The sequence below is a fragment of the Cucumis melo genome, chromosome 7, assembly GCF_025177605.1.
Source record: "Cucumis melo cultivar AY chromosome 7, USDA_Cmelo_AY_1.0, whole genome shotgun sequence".
NCBI classification, from domain to species: Eukaryota; Viridiplantae; Streptophyta; class Magnoliopsida; order Cucurbitales; family Cucurbitaceae; genus Cucumis; species Cucumis melo.
This window is the reverse complement of record NC_066863.1, coordinates 134,597-157,030: the sequence shown is the minus strand read 5'-3', so window position 1 is coordinate 157,030 and position 22,434 is coordinate 134,597. Positions and strand designations below refer to the sequence as shown.

Sequence of the window (22,434 nt, the reverse complement as noted above, 5' to 3'; positions counted from 1 at the left end):
CAACAATTCTGTTGCATCTCAAATATAATTTAGACTTTCAAGTTTTCAACTTTAAACCATTAAAAATGTTCAACATTTTATCATTAAATTCTAACACCAAAACACCCCTAGACTGCTCTTTTTGTTGTGTTTAAGAATATCACAAAAAAGGTACAAAAGAATACCTAATCAATTCAATGACTTTACGATGTACCCTTAATACGATTTTATTCAACTCTATGTTTGAATTTTATAACCAATCGTCTTTTATGATAGAATAGATCATCTATCTTATGAATTCGTCTACAAGATCTAACAAATTATGTTTTGTAGAAATACATAATTGGTTTTAAGAAAAGATTGAATATTTTTTATGAGAGAAAAATGTTTGTTAAAAAAAAATGTTGCCAAAAAATAACCAAATGGAAAAAATGTTTACTCTTGATAGAAAAAAAATAAGTAGTACTTTCTTATCTTTTAGTTATTTTTTTAATACGAAGTCTAAATGGTCTTTTAAGAAAACATAAATGGTTGCAATTTAAAGAGGAGACATATTCCAATACTATTCATGGTCACTTGTCTAGAGTGTCTTCCTCTTTCATAAAATAATTGCAACTCTATACGAAGTGTGACATGCCATTTATTTCTAACACATACAATATAAAATCAACAAAATTTGAGGGGAAGGTAACTAAAGTATAATTGATAGCTTTTTTTTATTATTTATTTATTTAAGAAAACAATGCTATAGCCTTTTGTTGTTGAAACTTATGCATTTTAAAAAATTATTGGTTAGTTAGTTTTGTACTGGTTGAATTATTAGAACATTGAAAGACATTAGTCGCAGTCTATCGTGATACATTTTATGATGTTTATATGTATCTTAATTTGTTTTGGTATATTTAAAAATTGAAAGATGTGAATCTGGGAATGTATAATCAGTCGAGGTGTGATGTTGACAATTGCAGCTATATTTACAATTAAAGTCCAATTAACTTAGTGAATTGTGTTTAGATTCAGAATTGATACAATAAGAGTTAAAAAATGGTTGTTGTTGTTTTTTATTTTTGAAAAGGAAGAAAGAAAATAGAGGGAGGTAGATGGTCGCACGCGCTGGTCTCACTATTCGACAAAACTGTACTTTTCTTCCTCCTATTCTCCCTTCCATCTCAAAACCTAATCTCTTTCTTTCTATTCTCTTAATTTTACACTTTCTCTTAAATAATGACACACTACTCATTACTTTTCTTACCTTTCACTTTGTTTATTTATTTATTTATATTTTAAGAAACAAAAACAATAATAATAATAATGAATGAATGAGTATGTATATCAGTATGTATATGTATATGTAAATGTTGTATAAGTGAGTGGGTGTGTTTTTCTTTCACTGCTTGCTGTGGTCGTGTCAGAGTTGCACGGACTGAAGGATAAAAAAAAATATAAAAAAAAATATAAAAAAAGAAAACAGGAAAAAGAAAAAGAAAGGGAGGGTGGATTGATTCTCGTTGGTGTTCAGTTAAGTCGATGGAGGGGCGGCCATGTTGAATTGAAAGCTGAACCCCGTTTTTGTTTTAATTTACGGTTTCTACCAAACGACTTTCTCTCTCCCTTGCTTTGGTACGTACAGCAGGAAGGTATGAGGAAATACCCAGTTTCACTAACTTATTAACTTTGCTTGCCCTCCCCCCCTCCCCCCTCCCCCCTCATATCCATACTCAACTCATACCCTCAAACATCGATCAAGATTCTAATTAAACAAAGATTTCCATCTCCTCCTCTTCTCTTCTTTCTTTCCACTTCAACTTCACTTTACAGATCTCAGATCCAAACTCCGATTCTTCAACCCACCCTATATGGCCGATCCTCTTCATCATCTTCATTTCTTCCCTCCCCTCTCTTCCTCTTCCTTTTATTTCCGCCATCTCCTCACGTAGATTCATCAAGTTTCTTTATATATATGGATTCACTTTCTTCACCTCTTTCCTTTTTAACTTTATAATTCAGAATACCCCCCTTTCCCTCTTTCCCTTCTTCCTCTTCCTCTTCCTCTTCCATGGACGACCTCGGTGCCCAAGTCGTTCCTCCTATTTTCATCCACCAATCCTTGACCAGTCGCTACACTGATCTCCCTTCCATCCCCAAGAAGCGTCCCTTATCCTATCATCAGGGTCAACTCCATCCCCATACTTGGAACCCTAAGGCCTGGGATTGGGATAGCTCTAAATTTCTCACCAAACCCTCCAACCTAAACAACACCACTCCCGATGACCATGATGACACTCTTCGCCTTAATCTTGGTGGTCGTTACGTTGAGGATCCCGTCTCCAAACCCCCCAAAAAGGTCCGCCCTGGATCTCCCGCCTCTGTCACCTACCCTATGTGCCAAGTCGATAATTGTAAGGAAGATCTCTCCAATGCCAAAGACTATCACCGCAGACACAAAGTTTGCGAGCTCCACAGCAAATCCTCCAAAGCCCTAGTTGCTAAACAGATGCAGAGGTTCTGCCAGCAGTGCAGCAGGTTACTTATTCCTTCCTTCAATATGCCTTTTTTTTTATACGCCAATTCAGAAAAAAACTTTCTTTGTTTTTCCTAACTGTTATTGCTATTAACCTTCTCCCCAGATTTCACCCTCTTTCCGAATTTGATGATGGGAAGAGGAGCTGTAGGAGGAGGCTTGCGGGGCACAACTGGCGTAGAAGGAAAACACAGCCCGAGGATGTAACCTCAAGGCTGACCCGGCCAGGAAGTAGAGGACCCCCAAGCACCGGAAATCTTGACATCGTCAGTCTATTAACTGTTCTAGCTAGGGCTCAAGGTCTACCAATTTCCTGATCCAGCGTCTTATTGTTATTTTGTTTCTCCCTTCCCCTTCTGACTTTTTGTTTAAATACATTGATTTCAAACATCAGGCAAAAACGAAGACCAGAGCGTGAAGAGCTTGTTGTCAGCAAATAGTGACCAGCTCATTCAGATCCTCAATAAGATCAATTCACTTCCTTTACCAGCTGACCTTGCAGCGAAGTTGCCCAATTTAGAGAATTTTAAGGGGAAGGCTCCTCCACAAAGTTCTCTGCAGCACCAAAACAAATTAAATGGTAATCCGTCTTCTCCTTCGACCATGGACTTGCTTACTGTACTTTCAGCTACTTTAGCCGCATCAGCTCCGGATGCTCTTGCAATGCTGTCACAGAAGAGCAGTGTCAGTAGTGATAGTGAAAAAACAAGGTCATCCTGCCCATCTGGTTCTGATCTTCAGAATAGGCCTCTGGAACTTCCTTCAGTTGGAGGAGAAAGAAGCAGTACCAGTTACCAGTCTCCCATGGAAGATTCCGATGGCCAGGTTCAAGGAACCAGAGTTGGTTTGCCACTTCAGCTCTTTGGCTCTTCGCCTGAACATGATGCCCCACCGAACTTGACGGCTTCTAGAAAGTACTTCTCTTCGGATAGCAGCAATCCTATTGAAGAGAGATCTCCGTCATCTTCACCTCCTCTCCTGCAAACGTTGTTCCCCGTGCAAAGCACAGAAGAAACTACCAGTAATGGGAAAATGCCAATCAGAAAAGAAGTTAATGGTGTTGAGGTTCGAAAACCTCCTAGTAGCAATATTCCCTTTGAACTCTTCAGAGAGTTGGATGGAGCAAGACCAAATTCTTTTCAAACTATTCCTTACCAAGCTGGATACACTTCTTCCGGATCTGATCATTCACCTTCTAGTTTAAATTCTGATGCTCAGGTATCCTGCTGAATACTAGCTTGTTTGTATTTATGGACGTGTGTCGCGCGCGCATGTGTTTGATATCATTATTCTTCTTTATTGTGATTTGGGACAATGTCATTCAGGATCGCACTGGAAGGATAAGTTTTAAGCTTTTTGACAAGGATCCCAGTCAGTTTCCAGGGACATTGCGGACACAAGTAAGATTCTAGTTTCTTTTATAAAAATTGCTGCAGCTGCATATGTTGGGAAAAAATTCTTAAAACTGTGCTTCTAATGTTCTAGATATACAATTGGCTGTCTAATTGTCCGTCTGAGATGGAAAGCTACATACGGCCTGGTTGCGTGGTTCTGTCGGTTTATATGTCCATGTCATCCATTGCATGGGAACAGGTGAGTAAAGAGCTTTTATATGGACTGAAATTTTACTGCCAAACAATTTTTTTGCTCTAACTAGTCTTGCACGTTCTTTGCCCAGCTTGAAGAAAATTTGGTTCTGCATCTTAAATCTTTGGTTCACAGTGAAGAGCTTGATTTTTGGAGAAGTGGAAGATTTTTAGTTTACACTGGGAGGCAACTAGCGTCACACAAGGATGGTGAGAACTTACCAGGGTAGTGGTCTTTGTCTTGTTGAATTTGAACATTCTCTTGTTGTTGGTTATGTTTTAGTAATCGGCGTCACATTTTTTATCTCGATTTTGTTCATGACATTAAACTACCAATTCACCCAAAAGCTTTAGCTAGTGGTTGAAGGCAAATTTAATTATATATCACTAACACATGAAATGTGGATAGTCTTACGGTCTATTCCTTGAAGCAATAGGTCATAGGTTTATTATCGTTCTCGTGTTAAGTTCTGTTTTCCCTGATTGGGTTTTCAGGGAAGATTCATCTGAACAAATCCTCAAAAGCATGGAGTAATCCGGAGTTAACATCGGTGTCACCTTTAGCAGTTGTGAGTGGACAAAAGACCTCGTTTTTATTAAGGGGAAGGAATTTGAAAATTCCTGGCACGAGGTAAGTCCAATGTTATAATGGGATGAATTTTGTTTTTTTTTCTTCATTTTTATAGTTTGTGTTCCTTCGTTCTCCGCTATCTTTTTTTCTTCTCATTTCTAGAAGTGACATTTCACTATCCTGTAGGATTCATTGCACATCTATGGGAGGCTACATATCCGAAGAAGTAATGGGATTAAGTAGTCATGGAATATACGACGAGATACATTCTAGAAGTTTCAAAGTTGGAGATGTATCACCTACTACTCTTGGTCGTTGTTTCATTGAGGTAGATGTTCAGCTTGAATTTGCATGTGGTATCTGCCCTACAATTATTTTTTTTACAAGATCATTGTTTTGATATACTTTCTAAATAATGCTAACAGGTGGAAAATGGTTTCCGAGGAAATAGTTTCCCTGTTATCATAGCTGATGCTACCATCTGTAGGGAATTGAGGCATCTTGAGTCCGATTTTGATGAGTTTAAAGTACCTGATATCAGTTCAGAAAGTTCTTCATATGTTTCTTCGCAGCCAAGGCTAAGGGATGAAATTTTGCAGTTCTTGAATGAACTTGGATGGCTGTTCCAAAGGGAAAGGTCCTCTTATGAGCTAGATAATCCAGATTTTGTAATAAGGCGGTTCAGATTTTTACTCACGTTCTCAGCAGAGAGGGACTTCTGTGCGTTGGTGAAAACACTTCTTGACATTTTGGCCAAAAAATGCTTGATCACAGATGGACTGTCAATGAAATCATTGGAAATGATATCTGAGATTCAGCTCTTAAACCGGTCAGTGAAAAGGAGGTGCAGGCGGATGGTTGACTTACTTGTTCATTATCACGTATCTGGCTTTGGTGATGCAGAGAAAAAATACCTCTTTCCACCAAATTTTATTGGTCCTGGTGGTATTACTCCTCTGCATTTAGCAGCGTCAATGGCAGATGCAGATGATTTGGTTGATGCTCTAACAAATGACCCGCTAGAGGTAACATCTAGTTTCTCCTTGTTCTTGTTTTCTTTCTCACTATACCTGGTAAAAATAGGTGTCCTGGTTTCATTTTGGGGACTAGATGCTCATATTGCGTTACTGCATGCTTTGACATTGTTCCAAAATAATCTTAGAGGGCTCTAATCCTTGACCTCCTTGGAGATCAAGGATTGAGGCTTGGGGGATTTTCCCTGGATTTCCCTCCAAAGGTGTTACAAAATCATTAAATAAGCAATACAAAAATGTATAGAATTCGTCACAGTTTACAATAGTGTGTTTTAATTGCTGTACTAGGATTTTCTTTTGGTCTTTGGATTTTCCTTGGTTTAAAGATGTTGGCACTAGTACGGATATGCCTCCTGATTCCCTCTTCCCCCTCCCCTTCCCACTCCCACTCCCACTCCTAGGTTCTCTATTATTCTCATTGTTTAATTCTCCTGTAATTTGAGTTTTACATTAATGAAGAAGCTTGTCTCCGTTTAAAAAAAAAAAAAAAAATATAGTGTGTTAGTTATCTTCCTGAAACAAAGGGAGAACAACTTTATTAGAGAATTGTTCAGAGTACAATGTAATTTCACTTGGTTAGAGAGTTTATGTACTCTATACTCTAAGCCCTAGAGTAAAAAACATAAATTGTTTATTAATAAGCATATGTACTCAATTACGAAAACTAGAGAGCTTTTTGGGGCGTTGCCTCCGAACCCCACCACATACTGAATTAAGCGAGTCTCGCGTACTAGGTTGTTCGTAGCGCCATATACCGAATTCAAAGCATTCCAACAAAAGAAATCGAGATATTTTTTAGAAAATCTCATTTCTTAAACTAATATCTTACTGATTAGCTTTTAACAACTTTCATTATCTATCATTATAATTGTTTGTTTACCTTTTCGTTTTTCCTTCAAGTCTCAGAAGGTTATTGGACTGAGTCGGACAGGAAAAGTGAATTGCTATGTTGTTTTGAATGTTTTGTTAACTTATTCTTTTGAAATTGTAGAGTGGTTTGGAATGCTGGAGCTCCCAACTTGATGAAAGCGGACGGTCGCCACAGGCTTATGCTTTAATGAGGGGTAATCATACTTGTAATGAGCTGGTGAAGCGAAAACTTGGTGACAAAAAGAATGGTCAAGTTTCAGTTAGAATTGGGAATGAGATAGAGCAACTAGAGGTGTCAAGTGGTGAGCGGGGGAGGGTGAAAGGTAGGTCCTGCTCCAGGTGTGCTGTTGTTGCAGCAAGGTGCAACAGGAGGGTTCCTGGGAGTGGGACACACAGGTTGCTTCATCGGCCCTACATTCATTCAATGCTTGCTATAGCTGCTGTTTGCGTTTGTGTGTGCCTATTTTTGCGAGGTTCCCCAGACATTGGTTTAGTTGCACCCTTCAAATGGGAGAACTTAGGCTACGGGACAATTTAGTTTGAATGGACTTGGAGATGGAGTGAGGTGCTGAATAGAAAACATGGGGAATCAAACCGGAAGGCCAAAGGGACATGAGTGGGTAAGATGAGATGATCTCTTGCCGTGAAAAATCAAGATGAGAAGGCTAGGGATGAAATATAAGGTTGTTGAGGTTTAGCTAATGCTGATTGAAAAAGATGTCAACTAATGGTCGCTCTGACGTTATGAAGTTGTGAAGTTGAGACAGAGATGGATTAGTTGGATGGGGATTGTATTGTATTGTTTTGCAGCTGTGGACAAGACTTAAGGTTTGGGGTTATGAAATGTAGCGTAGCCTGCCTGTAACAGGGTGCCTCCGGACGAGCAGGTCGACAAAAATGAATGATATTGAAGAAGAAAGAATGGAACAGAAGGATTGATTTTACTTGGTGAAGCAACTTTGTTTTGCCTTTCCCCGACCCCACCCCGTCTTCCTTACCACATCCCCCCCTCCCCCCCCCCCCCCCTCCATCTTTGATCTTTTTATTTTTATTTAATTGTTATTTCTTAGTAGCATGCCATACAGTAAGCCGTAAGTAATGAATATAATCTATATATAAATATTACAGTTGTCTCAAAAAACAGAATGTAAAGTTGATCCGATCACATTTATACTTCTACAAGACTTTTTGTCAAGAATAGAGGCCCAGTGCATGAACTTTTCTGTGTACCCAGTGCTTTCCATTCCTTTCCTACAACACATATTATTATTATCATTCGTTAATTTCCTTTTTAATTTACACCATGTAATTGTGTTCATCAATATTCTTTTCTTGTAGTAACATTCGTGTGTTTTCAGAACTTGGAGTATAACTTTTCGGGGGTAAAAGAGTGAATAAAGACTTATTGTTGAGAAAGACGAAAATACTGGTCGATTCTTAGTTTATTGTTCATGGAGTTCTATTATAAACAATTGTCTTGGCTCTTGTAATTTCAATAATTTTGTGATTTTGTTATTTCTTTACTAATTCATTCCTTCTGCATTTTTTCTTTTCAACTTGGTATTTTTATAATTGTGATTGAGCTGGCACAGGTTGGTCAGTATCAAAGAAATAATGTTGGTTAGTCAATGTCCAATAGATAATACAGGATAGCCAGTATCTAAGTTGGTTTTATTTAATTATTATGCTTAGATGAATGCATAAAAATATGAAGCGATACTTAGAACATGGTTTAACGCAACATTTATAGTGCCGTGTACAAAGGAAAGAAATATAATATATTGGCAAAAACTCAAGTGGATGGACTTCCAAAGATACCGTACCCCACTTCACCCAAGTCAACTGACAAAATCTACTGTGGGCGGGAGACTTTGAGAGTTGTGTAATTCTTGACCAAAGAAAAAAAGAAGTTAATTGTGTCCACACGCTCTTTTTTTGACTTGCTGCCAATCCATCTTCCCTTGCTACCCACCCCTCGTCAATCAATCCCAAGTCAACTCACTCTCTCTAATGTATGTATATATTTTTTTAATCAATGTACATACAACTACATTCAATCCATTATCTCCTCTCCACACAATCCAAAATGCTGCATCTTCTTCTGCTATTCATCGTTTTAGTATCTTCTTGTGCAGCAGTTGACACCAAGCCCGGATGCCCTTCCAATTGTGGAAACGTCACCGTTCCCTATCCTTTTGGCATCGGCTTTGGTTGTTACATGGCTACCGGGTTTGACATAACTTGCAATTCTACCTATGATCCTCCATTACCATTCTTAGGCACTTCTAACCTTCAAGTTGAGGAAATTTCTGAAGCTAAGCTCCGCATACGCAACTTTGTTTCTTTCAAATGCTACACTCCAACTGGGGCTCTCACCCGGTCAATCGCGTCTTGGATCAACTTGGGCAAGCTCCCTCTGTTCTTCTCCACCACCAACAAGTTCACCGCCATCGGCTGCGACACCATGGCCTTGATCACTGGTTCTGAGGGGCTTTCCTACACCAGTGGATGCGTCTCCCTTTGCTCCAACAAGGAAACCGTGATCAATGGCTCCTGTTCTGGCATCGGGTGCTGTCAGACTGACGTCCCCAGAGGCCTGAAGCGCTTTCAGAGCGCGATTGGGAACCTTAACAACCATACCAAAACCTGGCAATACAATCCTTGCAGCTACGCCTTTCTGGTTGACCAAGACCGCTACACCTTCCGGGTTTCTGATCTTGCGGATCCCAACTTTATATCCACCATTCAAAGCTTGCCAGTGGTTCTGGATTGGGTGGTGGGTAGCACGACATGTGAAGAGGCTCGGAAAGGATTGTCAACTTACGTTTGTCAGGCCAATTCTGAATGCTACGATTCAGAGAGCGGAAGCGGTTATCAATGTCGATGCAGAAGAGGTTTCAGTGGGAACCCATATCTGAGTTCTGGATGCCAAGACATTGACGAGTGTGCAGGCCCCAACAACCCTTGCGAGGGCATATGCGTGAATACCCCTGGCAGTTATTACTGCTCATGTCCCCACGGTTCTTACGGTGATGGTAAGAAGGAGGGCAAGGGTTGTATTAACAAAACCAAGCAATTTCCACTTATTCAACTCACTCTTGGTTAGTTTCTTTTTCACCCACATTACATTACATAGTAAGTTCAACTTGTAACATACACACACCATACCTCATGACTCTAATGCTCATCCCCATCCACCTCAGGTCTTGCCTCCACTCTTCTCTTTGTCGTCGTTACAGCCACTTGGCTTTACTTCTCCATCAAGAAGAGGAATCTCATTAGACTCCGAGAGAAATTCTTCCACCAAAACGGGGGATTCTTACTGCGCCAGCAGTTATCCCAACACGACGTTGCCGTTGACTCCACAAAAATCTTCACAGCAGAGGAGCTGGAGAAAGCGACCGACAATTATGCTGAGACTCGTATTCTGGGCAGGGGTGGAAACGGAACTGTGTACAAAGGAATTCTGCCCGACGGCAAAACAGTGGCCATTAAGAAATCCAAGATAGTGGATGAAAGCCAAATTGAACAATTCATCAACGAAGTCATAATTCTGACCCAAATCAACCACCGAAATGTGGTGAAGCTGATGGGATGCTGCCTAGAGACGGAGGTTCCTCTGCTGGTGTATGAATTCGTGTCAAATGGGACTCTACACAGCCATATTCATGACAAGAACAGGTTTAATAATAATTCTCTGTCTTGGGAAGACCGGATGAGAATAGCGACAGAAACGTCAGGAGCTCTTGCGTACCTGCACTCGGCCGCGTCCACGCCCATCATTCACAGAGACGTGAAGTCGGCGAACATACTGTTGGACAAGAAATGCACTGCGAAAGTGGCCGATTTTGGAGCATCGAAGTTTATCCCGATGGATCAGTCGCAGATCACGACGCTGGTTCAGGGGACGTTCGGTTACTTAGACCCGGAGTATTTTCAAACGAGTCAGTTGACGGAGAAGAGCGATGTGTACAGCTTTGGGGTGGTACTGGTAGAGCTGTTGACGGGGGAGCTGCCGGTATCGTTCGAGAGATCGGAAACGGAGAGAAATCTGTCGTCGTATTTTGTAGCGTGTTTGCGGGAGAAGAGGTTGTTTAGGATACTGGATGGGAGAGTGCTGAGGGAGGGAAAGAGAGAGCAACTGATAGCAGCAGCAGAGCTAGCAAGGAGATGCCTGAAGCTAAAGGGTGAAGATAGGCCGAGGATGAGAGAAGTTGTGTCTGAGTTGGAACGGTTAACAATGAAAAGTGATGGCGTAAATGTAAATGAGACACAAACTTTGGTGGAAGTGGAACAATATTCGGATTTGTACCCCATTCAATACACTTCTACTTTTCAACCCTACGCATTTGATCACTCTCACGACTCTACTTCTTCCCATTCCCAAGAAGACGACGGATCCCGACTCTTACACTCCTTCCACCTCTCCAGATGACCATCACCGCCATTGCAATGCCAATAATGCCAATGCCCATTCCCTTTTCTTTTATTATTGCTTATATTTATCTTCTCTTGTATTAACCATGTCCTTAAAAAGAAAACAAAAATATAGATGATTCATTTGATCGTGCCCGCTCATACGCAGAGAAACATAACGAAATATAGATGATTACTGTATATATGTCCAAATTTTATTTCCTGCATGCTGTGTTAAATTCATCCAATCCTGCTCTAACTTTTCTTTTTCTCTTTGAACAGTTTCCTTGCCTCTATCCTTCTCTCTCTCTCTCTCTCTATATATATATATAACTCTGGTGTGTACCACCCACGGGAGTGACTTTTTCAATCTCTAAGTATAGTTCAAAAAAAATCCTTGGGCTGCAACAGATATCCGATCAAAAATAGCCAAGTGGCAAAACTTTTTGTGTAAAATAAAGAAGACACGGACAGGAAGCTCCAGTGGGTTAGAGGCTGCACCTAATCATTATTTGATAAAAAAAATGCATAGCAATTAATTTTAAAAATCATCACGTGTCAAATTTTAATTTAGCAACTGCTAAAAGTCGTCAATTCCATACGTGCCCCTAAATTATTAGAAAATCACTTGAAGATTCAATTTTTTAAAAAAAGATAATACAACTAGATATTAAAATCGCTTTAGTTAACAAATTGCTTATTATTAAATCAATTTATTTAAGTTTAATCACTACCAGGTGTCGTGTTTGTTAAAAAAGATGGTGCGTAGAAAAATGGAAGGTATAAAACTTCAGAAAGGGAATGAAACTTGGGTGTAGTCTTGGATCCACTAAAATATATATGTTTAAAAAAAACTCAAATTTTGTTAATTAGTTTTAGCCGGGTCTATCAATGAAAACAATAAAAGAAAGCGATGTTACTAGATATTGAAACTTTCAAAGGAAGTTATAATTTACATATTGATTACAGAACACAACTATACTACTTGGAATACTCTTCAGTACTCATACATATGGAAATTAAAATGAAGAGGAAATTGCAAAGGAAATAACACCACCAACAACTAATTAATACAATACTTTCTTGGTAGTTTGTAGAGAGCACCCATATTTTTGTGGTCCATGTCATTCATACAAAAAAAATAATTAATAAGTAATAGTAAAAATAGGGAAGGAATGGAAAGAGGATGGAGTACGTGAATTAATTAAGGTAGAAGAGAGAATTGGGGGAAATATCTGTATGTATGTATGTATGTATGTATGTATGTATGTATATCATATTGTATGCGCCCGTGATTAATTTAATTTGGATATGGATCGGAGAGAGGTAATTAAATTAACGATGACGAAGGGGTGAGGGGGCGGCCTTGCCATTGATATTCTGGACGAAAGCTTCCCCAACCCCTTCTCCGAGGCCCTCTATGATTCCTCCCAAGAACTCAACCACTACCTGGGAAGCCAGTCTAGCGGCGGTTCCCAGCACGCTAGGCTTCTCGGCTCCATTGTGCCCGTTGTCACGGAGGCCATTTTTCACGCTCTTTGCGCACACTGCATGCACCTGATACTCGCAAACCGTGCAACGGTACACCCTCCCGGACCTCCGCTTCTTGCATTCCCCACAGCTGGCTTGATGATGATCGACTAATTGTACGGTTGATGAAGATGTTGATGATATCGTTGTAGCTCCCACCATCTTCAGCGTGTGTGGGTGCATCGACGGGATCTTCATTTCCCAGGATAGCATCGCGCAGCAGGGATGCATCTGGAAGCTGCACACCCCGCATCGGAACGAAAATCCTTTTATTGGCTTCGCGCAAATCTCGCACTTGGACTGCATGATGCCACCTTTCACTAATAATTTAAATTTTATAATTTATAATTATATTAAATAATTAAAGGCAAGGAAAAATATTATTCACATACTGATCATCGATCTAGTAGTTGATTATTTATATGATCTTAATAGTTAAATTACCTGGCTTGGAGTAAAAAAGAAGCTGATGGTAGGAATGGAAGGGATGGGCCTTAAGGGCGGGAGGAGAGAAGGCGCAGAAGTCGTGGAGCTGGAAATCACATTGTTGGCAACTGAATCTGTTGCCGGCGCCGTACTCTTTACACCCACTGCACGTAAACAGGTCAGGAAGGCACATCCTGGACAGCCGGTGTCGAGGATGGCTAAAATGGACCATCTCTTCCCCGTACATCAGCTGAGGGGACACCGGCAATAATTCCACCCGCGCCTCCGCCTTTTGCTCAATCTTATTAACATCACTGTTACTATTATTTTCTCTTCCTCCTCCGGATTCTACGCCCATCGAGCTGCTTTGGTTCTTCTGCACCAAAAAGGTTTTGCTCTTTCTCAAATAATTACCTTTGCTACTCATCATCAGTCTGGCCTAGCTCTCTCTAATTTCTTTATTTGGAACCAAATCCTACTTATTATTGGATGGATCACTATAAAACTCCCAACCACACCCTGATATGGTATTTATGCTCATTGGGTGGATACTATTCAGTCCATACATCTAGCATGCCAGATGATGCTACCCCACACACACTGATCATATGCTGCATGCCACCAAGGAAGGCACCCTTGACTAATTTGCATACGGAAAAGACTTAATAAAATATTTAAAAATTTTCAAAGATTTTTTGGAATAATTAAAGAACCTGACTCTTTTTTAGTTTTACTTTTGGAATCTCCGAGTGGCATTCAGGGTTCCCCTAGCTCGTTCTACCCGTCCGAAGGACTAATTAAGCTGTGGTCGCACAAAAAGAATAATAATATATATAGACTCTAATTAAGGAAAATGAAATTTCGATGCAAATTAAATTTGAATTGAGTTTTTGCAAGGAAGCGAGTAAAATAATTAGCTAGAGATGATGTGGGGGTCAATTATTGTGATATTAATTTGATTAATGAGAATAAGGGGGAATTGAATTTTGCATTTTCATGTTTGTATTCCCCACACCACCGATACTTCACTTTGTGTGAGGAAAATAAACCTAGGCAAATAAACTGTATCAAATACCGATGCTTTTAAATACTTTTTAAATACATTCAATATTTAGTGTATATATGTTTTTATGCTAACTGGTAGCGCCGGAGATGTGTTACTACCTCCGCTTGTTCCTATATTTTATGTATTTATTTGATTATTATATAGGTTTTGAGCATCCTAGAGGTAGGATCAAGCCTTACGAAGAAAATAGAGTTAAAATGGACCAATTCGGAGTCCTAACGAAGTCTTTTTGTGATGGCACCGCAGCGCTGTGGCGCTGATACAAATTCGTAGCTTCAGGTTTTAGGTCATATCTTTTGATCCGATTGGTTGTTTAGGCATGTGTCTCTTTTTCGTTTTTTCATCCTCTATCTATCTACAACATTAGTTTTTAGGTTTATTTCTTTCATTCTCTTCTCTATAATCAAGTTAGAATAGTGCGGATAACCTCCATCTTTTCCACAATCATGCGGGAAGGTAAGATCTTTGAACTCTCTAGTTTTAAGAATTTTGGAGGAATCTATTGTATTTTGGGAGTATTTTGATAGTATGATCAATATTTTATTGTTTATGGGATTTTACTCTTGATTTATTTATTCTAATTACGAATTACACTTCCTTGTTATTGATTGGCAACTAGGTATTTAAGTGTACAATTTCATGCTTTAGATTAACATATATTCTTTGACATATAATTGTACATTAATCTTAAGGATGCATAGGTTAGATAAACTTGTGTTTTGTGATCGACAACAAAGAGCATTTTTTGTATTGATGTCAGAAAAAACCACTTGTTAAATTTGTAATTAAACTTTTTCCTATTAGAAATTTATCCTAACATAATCCCTAAAACGTCATGCAGTTCACTTGATTAGGATGCTTCTCATCCTTTTTTTTCTAATCGATTGGGTTAGGCATGGGTAAAAAGCTAAACATCGTACTTTGATAATTTGATGATCAAAATTATTGCATTGGGCGACTCCATTTCTCTAAGCTAAAATGTTTCGTTTGATTGCACATCTACGTTTATTTTTCTTGTACTTTATTCATTTGAATCTCAAACTACACCAGACACTCTCATTTATCACTTTAACTAAATAATTAACTTTGAGAAACTAATCTTCGTGCTTCCCTATGGATCAACCTGATCTTGCCCATTATATACTACTAATTAGTAGTATAGATAGTATTGATGGGTGTAATATAAATTTTATTTGATTGGTCGTTTACAGGCAATAGTAAAAGAGTTACATCCCTAACGCATATGACACAATTCGACATACGTATCTATTTTTATGCGGATCTTCTAAAAACAATAAGCAACTAATGTATAATATTTCTCAATTAAAAACTAAACAACCTATTTAAAATACTAGTTCCCTTGCCAAAACTAAAATGATAAACATAAATAAAACAAATCTTATTATGTTTGTTCGTAATTGTCACATTTGAGCTAGTCCCTATAAAGTCTTGTAAAATATAATTCTAGCTTGAATGTATTCAACAATTTAACAAAAAAGTTCTTCCATTATATTCATGTTTTTCCTCTAATCCTCCTCCTCTTCTTTGGTTAATTTATGTATATTTTATATCGCATTATTTTGATTAGTGTACTTCCATAATTTAATTACCTCTATCATATATTTTTTTTTTAAAAAAAAAATGTATCTTCAAACATAACAGTATCTTATTTAGAAATTGACGTATCGTCATAATCTATCATATTCACTTCTCGCTTCTGTATATGTGTATGTGTCTCAAAAGCTATCATCAATTTGGTGATCTTGATATGGGAGTGGCAAATTAAAGGAAAAGCAAATAATTGATAATAAGAGTAATATTTGGAGAGTAATACTTAGGTCCATCCTAGGTATCATTCATGTCTATGCATCCCTTTTTTATCAAATGTGCATAGAAAAATAATTAAAGGTATTTTAAGAAAAAAAAGATTGATCACATGAAAAAATAAAAATTGTGATGGTACAATTTAGTAAAATGCATAAAAACAGATGAGGAAGGGAAATGAGTAAGTATTTTTCATATTTTGGATGTGTCTCAAGATGGGCATAGTTCTGTGTCTCCCTTAATAACCATCCCTCATATAATAAGAATATTAAAATATTTCATAAAAAAGAAGTTTATATTGATATTATGATTAAAGAATTAAGCGGGAGATATAGTTGGGAATTAAGTTTATTTTTTGTAATAATAAGAAGGTGGTGGTAATAAAATGGATGATAGAAAGAATAAAATAAAAGCGTGGAGCCCAGTGTGTATTCTGAGAGGCCGGCAGTGAAGTTTCTTAATTATGTGATATATCTCGTAAATCTTGGGTTGGGGGATGCCTTGTTGAGTTATAGGAATATTAGGCAGATATTGGGGACACAAAAGTCAAGGGATTGTGTTTTTAAGCTTTTTAGAGTAAAATTGCGAGGAAAGGGGGCAGAAGCATGTAGCATCATATTTTGCTTCCAACTTACACCCACCTCCCCGTCCATCACTATCAATATTCTCTCTCCAAACTCCATTTCAACAAGCTAGTATCATTTTCATTTTGAATATATTCGGTTCCCATGATCTTCATTTTTTTAAACATCAATTTTCCTTTCCTTCCTTCTTTCTTCCTTTCTTTCTTTCTTTCTTTCTTTCTTTCTTTTTTATCTTGAAATCATTTCTCCAGATTCCCGGAAGATGGAGATATCCACTACCTACCACCCCCTCTCTCTACTAATATATAATTGGATCGCAAAAGCTTAATTATTATTAACTTTTTCTTGCCAAATAATAATAGTAAGCACCCCGTGCCATAACAGGTAACAGTGTAACACACAGTTTATTTGTTATTAATGAACAATAAGAAGTTTGTGCTACACTTGTGTATTCTCCAAACGCTAACGCAACGAACTTCCAGTCCAAAGAATGGCATCTTAGTGATTCCCTATGTTGGTAAGTGGTATTTTGCCTTTTTTACCTTTTGGACTTTTGCGTCCTTAAACTTACTTTTGAGAGAGGTTTGTGTAAATATTCAATTCAATTGATAGACCAGGAATATTTGATTCTTAATCTGTGCCGGTGCGCAGTTCCTTCACTACACCAATCATTGATATTTTCTATTTTTCTATTTCTGAAAATTAGCTCTTAAATCACTTCATTCATAAGTTTACATTTGTATAATTATAATATCCTTAAAAAAAAAAAAAAATTGGAAAGCGTCGTCCAATTGAGTTTTAAATTAGTTAATCTGAACAACTTGTCTTTTAAATTTTAAATTTAGTTAAAAATTCAAATATTTGCTCGTTCAAGAAAAAGGAATATGTGATTAAAAGTGCAGAAGAAATAAGTGCAATTTTTAAAAACTGATAATAAAAAACCAAATTGGTTACCAAAGCTTTTGTGCACCTTGTCCTTAGATATCAATGTCCAACTCCCCTCAATTCTAAGGACCAACTCCCCTCAATTCTAAGCACCTCGTCCTTAAAGCTTCATTTGAAAAAATAACAACATAACAAAAAAAGTTATAAATTGAAATGATGACAAATTTTATTTTTTTAGTTATTAATTAGTAATCGTAGAACAACAAAAATACTCCCAAATTTAAAAACAAAATTTTCAATCAAGTCCTAAACATCAAATTGTTGAAAAGAAATTGGGACTGTGCAACCGCTTTAAAGGAGCCCCACTTGTGTAAGCTTGGATCAAACGAGCGATACACATGTATAAATGTTAAAAGATACCGCAATTATTTGAAAATTTACGTGGGCATTAATACAATTATATACCATTTAAATGCATATAGTCTAATAAGAAAATTAAAACCTCCTGAAAAATACATGATCTGATTCAAAGATTTATAGTTTGGAGTTTGAACCAGAAAGAACTAAAAAACCAGCTTACCATTAAGTCAACTAATGAATATGATACAAAATGGTTATATATATAAAGAACACAAAATTGAAGGGACTGTGAGATCTCCGACCCATGTGTCAGTTATGAATGGACAAAATCTGACCCAAATCAATCCAATCAGGTCGGGTCAAGCTGATTTTTTGTAGCATACAATATTAATAAAGATAAAAAAATAAAATAATGCGCCAAAATCGCAGGTTCTTCTTCTTAACTTTTCTTCTTGTACTGAAAAAATCTTATTTTGTGTGAGAAATCGATGACGAGGCTCATGTGAGAGAAAAAGAAAAGAGGAAAAAATAAGACCGTGAGAGAGACATAGAAAGATGCGAGAGAAATATAGAGGAAATGTGAGAGAGGGAAAGAGAAGGGATGTGAGAGAGAGGGAAAGAGAAGGGACGTGAGATTTGGCGTAAGAGAACATGGGATTTGGAAATGTGAGGAAAGAGAGACGTGAGAGGGAAATTGAGAGATGTGAGGAGATATAGATGTGGGCCCACACTCGTGGCCAGAATCCCATCAATTGAAACCCGTTGTTTTGGTTCGGGCAAACCAAGATCAAACCAACCGATCGGTTTGTTTGGGTCATTTTAATATTAACAGAAAACTTATCCAAACATATCGGTTCAGGTCGGTCTTTTTACACTTCTAATACAAATCAGTCATGAATTGAGTGAGATGTAATGCAAATAAATCATACCTTGATCCTAAAATGCTTGACTTATAAATTAAAATCATATTTTAAAAGAATCAAATATTAAATTAGGATTTTGAAGAATATTTGGTAAATTAGAAGGTCAAGTAAGAATTAATTAAGAAGACTAAAAAAACAAAATAAGGTTGAAAAAAAATGAAATGAATGTAGAATTAATCATAATTTACACAAATGATTTTATCACAACAGCAAGGAAAATGGAGGTTGACCAAGGTGAAAAATGTAAAACTAGTTTGGGATGGTATTATTGGTCCAACTCACTTAGAAGAGAAGCAAAAAGAAAAAGGAAAAAAAAAAAAAAAAAAGTGAAGGATGCAGGCAAGTTTTGCGATGGGTTCCGTTGAATTCGACGTACTTGGAGCGGAGGCAGACGATGCTGACCACCAAAGTTCAAATTGGTTGGTTTTGCTTGGGAAACAAGATGGTTAAGTTTTTGTCTTGGTCTGCCTTTGTGTCTGTTGACTATTTATGACACGTTTCTCTTTTTTTGGTTACTATACATTAAATAGACCGCGTTTGAAAGTTGAAAATTGGAAAAGAGAAAGTAGTATATATGATTTATGACGCAACTCTCGTTCTCTTTCCTCCTCATCGCTTACCTCACATGATTATGATTCTCACATTTCGTTGGTGTAAATTCAAATTGTTTGCGGGAGTGGGAGACAATATAATCCCTAGGCCTCTCACTCTCCTTTCCCACGTATACTGACCGCAAGATCTCCTCCTTCCAGTTCCATTATCCCTCCTCATTCTTTCCCCAAATTAATTAAATTTGCCTGAAAAACGCGGATCGAGATACTCGGTCCCGGTCGTGATGGGCGGGTGTTTGTCAAACTGCCTAATTATTCCAAAAGTCTCTTCGTCTGTTCCTCCACCTCCTCCTCCTACCGCCAAAGTTATCTCTTTACAAGGACATCTCCGGGAATACCCTGTTCCTATATCCGTCTCCCGTGTTCTTCAGACTGAAAATTCATCTTCTTCCACTTCCGACTCTTTTCTATGCAACTCCGACCGCTTATACTTTGATGATTTCATTCCGTCTTTGCCTCTCGACCACCAGCTCCACCCTAATCAGATCTATTTCATCCTTCCTTCCTCCAACCTCCACCACCGATTGACCGCCCCAGATATGGCTGCCTTAGCCGTCAAAGCCACCCTCGCCCTCCAGAATGCCTCCACCAACAACCTCCATCTCTCCCATCTCCCTCGTAATAAGGGTCGTCGTCATCGTATTTCTCCCCTCTTTGATCTTGATAGCCCCAACGACCAACAACACGAACACGAACACGAACACGAACACGAACACGCCCTCTCCATTAACTCCAACTCCAAGAACAACACCGCCTCCTCCTCCTCCGTTAAAAAATTGCAGAGATTGACATCCAGAAGGGCAAAAATGGCAGTTCGTTCCTTCAAACTCAGATTGAGCACCATCTATGAAGGCACCGATCTGTAGTCGTAGGGAATAGGGATTACTTCATCCACCGGTTTGCACGAGGACGGTTTCGGTAGGAGGGGTTTAAATTATCTTAACTCTTCCCAGTTCAATTCATGATCCATCTGATTCCAACTTCCCATTGATGACATTGGTAACTGCTTTGTGCGTTCGGATATACACATAACATAAGTAGGGGCGCCGGATCTATTTAGGGTTCGAGGCACGTCCGTTCTACATTTGTATATATTACTGTTTATCATATACATCCATCAAATAACATACATGGAATGAACGGTTGAAGTTCTAGTCATGCCATTAAATTCAAAATACAATGTGAATGTGGCGAAGAATAATTCAGAATTTGAAGTGGCGCAGCCAAAACTGACGGACCCCGAAGACCATGGCATCTGCCACTTTGTTTACCAGAACATACAATATCTCTTCTTTCTTCTCTTTTCTGTTCCGTTTGGTTCAACTCGTTTCCAATTCCTAGTTGCATCTGTGTAATTTTTCAGATAATTACTACAGATTATTTATTTATTTATTATTTTTAATTAACACGGAAATGCAAATAAACTACTGTCCTTATAATTTTAATTATAGCTATCGATGAGTATATCATTTAATCAGCTTCAAAAACATGCTAAGAGGTTCCATTTGTTTATCCTTCTGTAATTCTCTATATTTTGTTGGTTTTCAAAATTGAATTACAATTGTAAAACGTTCACACGCTTCTTCTGCGAGAGGAATTTCATTCCTTTAAATATGGCATATCTATGATATTGAGCCCAATGTCGTCTTTAATCTTTTTTTGTGATAATATACGAGGTAAGAAAATCAAACATATTATTGCAGAGTTTACAGGCTTATCGTGTAACGATATGGATATATTAGTGGCAGTAGCGGGTAGAATGGTACATAACAGCAAAAATCTATTGTTACAGAAAATTCATAGCAATTGGTAAATGATACAATAATAATAAATAAATAAATATTACCTTCCCCCATTTTTTATAGTCGAATTTTCTCGCATTTTTGTTTCTTCACCCCTTTTATATTCTAACCTTTTATTTTAGAAAAATTATTGTAAACAGTAAAATGGTTGATTCTATCCATTGTCTGTTAATATCTGACATCTATAAAATATAAAATTTTGTTATATTTTATAAATATTTTAGTTCACTATGCTAATATTTGAAAATGTTTTCAAATTTATCACATATATTTATTATTGATAATAAATTGTGAGAAATTATTCAAAATGACAAAAATGCTTAAAATACTTACAAAGTGTACCAAAATATCATATTCTAAATATATTCATAGACAGATAAAAGCTATAAAATCTAAAAATTTGTTATATTTTATAAATATTTTAGTTCATTATGCTATATTTAAAAACATCTCTCACATTATTTATTAAATACTAATCAATTAACTATATTTAATCAATTGTTAACACCATCACTAAGATTAAACCACAACTATATCATGAGTGGTAATTAGTTAATTTGAAATATTAGATAAATTAGCTTAAAAGAAAAATAAAATAAACAAAGTTAAATTATTGAAATTGATAAAAATATTAGAAATATTTACAAAATATATCAAAGGGTGAGAGTTTGAGACTTTTATCCCTTTTTTAAAATCAAAATAATGAGAAAAACTTGTTGGAAAACTAACTGAGATCAGGAAGAATATTATGATAAAAAAAATTGGCTGCATTATAGATTTTAAGGATTAAGTTGTCATCAAGACATGAAGTTCATATAACTAAAAGATTCGAGAGTAAAAGGAACAAAAACAAAAAATAAATAAGAACAGAATGATGAAACTTCAAGTATATATGCAAAGAAATTTGTGAATAAATGCTTGTTATATAAACAGTGAAATGTGATTTACAAGATCTTTTGAATTATTCCCAACTTCTAAAATTCAATTGTGAATTACAATTAAAGGATGCTATGGTAAAAGCTTTTAACATATGGATGTTTTTGAAAAACAAGGAAAGAGTTATCAACGCAGCTGGATATATATAAAAAAAAAAAGTTATTTACACTGAGATATAAAAATAAGAAAATAATCGAACCACAATGGTTTTCATACAACAATTGCCGGAAGAATATTATAAAGATAAATGGACGACACACAATATTGGTAACCCAATTTAGTGTAAAACCACCTACACGTGAGAGGTGGTGAGACGTGGAAGGATAACTTCACTGATAAGCAATTACGACGTAGTACTTGTTTGTAATAGTGTCTCTATAACAACTCTATGACTTAATGATCACCTTGGTTCACACTTGATGAAACTATCTATAACAATAGCTTAGGCTCCCCTTAAGTTGTTGTATTAGCGAAGAATGTCTTAGGCTCCCTCTAAGATAGAGAATTCCT

General features: G+C 37.2%; 4 protein-coding genes across 5 annotated transcripts; 3 read left to right on the top strand and 1 right to left on the bottom strand.

The window, feature by feature from the left end:
- Positions 1 to 1,501: 1,501 nt before the first annotated feature.
- LOC103493862 (squamosa promoter-binding-like protein 14) lies at positions 1,502 to 7,790 on the top strand. Its single transcript, XM_008454815.3, has 10 exons — positions 1,502 to 2,502; positions 2,607 to 2,800; positions 2,895 to 3,718; positions 3,826 to 3,900; positions 3,986 to 4,093; positions 4,179 to 4,296; positions 4,582 to 4,717; positions 4,844 to 4,985; positions 5,083 to 5,682; positions 6,683 to 7,790. The coding sequence occupies exons 1-10, from the start codon at positions 2,036 to 2,038 to the stop codon at positions 7,097 to 7,099; spliced, it is 3,081 nt and encodes a 1,026-aa protein (XP_008453037.2). The 5' UTR covers positions 1,502 to 2,035; the 3' UTR covers positions 7,100 to 7,790.
- A 426-nt stretch (positions 7,791 to 8,216) lies between these two features.
- On the top strand, positions 8,217 to 11,200 carry LOC103493861 (wall-associated receptor kinase 2-like). Its single transcript, XM_008454814.3, has 2 exons — positions 8,217 to 9,662; positions 9,765 to 11,200. Exons 1-2 carry the CDS (start codon positions 8,597 to 8,599, stop codon positions 10,994 to 10,996), a joined length of 2,298 nt encoding a protein of 765 aa, XP_008453036.2. The 5' UTR covers positions 8,217 to 8,596; the 3' UTR covers positions 10,997 to 11,200.
- A 678-nt stretch (positions 11,201 to 11,878) lies between these two features.
- LOC103493863 (uncharacterized) lies at positions 11,879 to 13,559 on the bottom strand. 2 transcript variants are annotated; one of them, XM_008454816.2, is made up of 2 exons: positions 12,952 to 13,559; positions 11,879 to 12,827 (listed from the first exon to the last, which is right to left on the bottom strand). In XM_008454816.2, exons 1-2 carry the CDS (start codon positions 13,361 to 13,363, stop codon positions 12,313 to 12,315), a joined length of 927 nt encoding a protein of 308 aa, XP_008453038.2. In that variant the 5' UTR covers positions 13,364 to 13,559; the 3' UTR covers positions 11,879 to 12,312. The 2 variants fall into 2 exon arrangements, with proteins under 2 accessions (XP_008453038.2, XP_050943709.1); XM_051087752.1 differs by having other exon boundaries at positions 11,879 to 12,821; positions 12,952 to 13,494.
- A 5,851-nt stretch (positions 13,560 to 19,410) lies between these two features.
- On the top strand, positions 19,411 to 20,052 carry LOC103493864 (uncharacterized). The gene has a single exon (XM_008454817.3). The coding sequence runs from the start codon at positions 19,411 to 19,413 to the stop codon at positions 20,050 to 20,052; it is 642 nt and encodes a 213-aa protein (XP_008453039.2).
- The last annotated feature ends 2,382 nt before the right edge of the window (positions 20,053 to 22,434 follow it).

Bases quoted from the DNA above. Each gene is read 5' to 3' on its own strand.
- LOC103493861 (XM_008454814.3), top strand. From the start codon at position 8,597: ATGTACATACAACTACATTCAATCCATTATCTCCTCTCCACACAATCC. The intron at 9,663-9,764 runs GTTAGTTTCTTT...CATCCACCTCAG, and splicing joins ACTTATTCAACTCACTCTTG to GTCTTGCCTCCACTCTTCTC.
- LOC103493862 (XM_008454815.3), top strand. From the start codon at position 2,036: ATGGACGACCTCGGTGCCCAAGTCGTTCCTCCTATTTTCATCCACCAA. The intron at 4,297-4,581 runs GTGAGAACTTAC...TTGGGTTTTCAG, and splicing joins ACTAGCGTCACACAAGGATG to GGAAGATTCATCTGAACAAA. The intron at 5,683-6,682 runs GTAACATCTAGT...TTGAAATTGTAG, and splicing joins TAACAAATGACCCGCTAGAG to AGTGGTTTGGAATGCTGGAG.
- LOC103493863 (XM_008454816.2), bottom strand. From the start codon at position 13,363: ATGATGAGTAGCAAAGGTAATTATTTGAGAAAGAGCAAAACCTTTTTG. The intron at 12,828-12,951 runs GTAATTTAACTA...TTAAATTATTAG, and splicing joins TCTTTTTTACTCCAAGCCAG to TGAAAGGTGGCATCATGCAG.
- LOC103493864 (XM_008454817.3), top strand. From the start codon at position 19,411: ATGGGCGGGTGTTTGTCAAACTGCCTAATTATTCCAAAAGTCTCTTCG.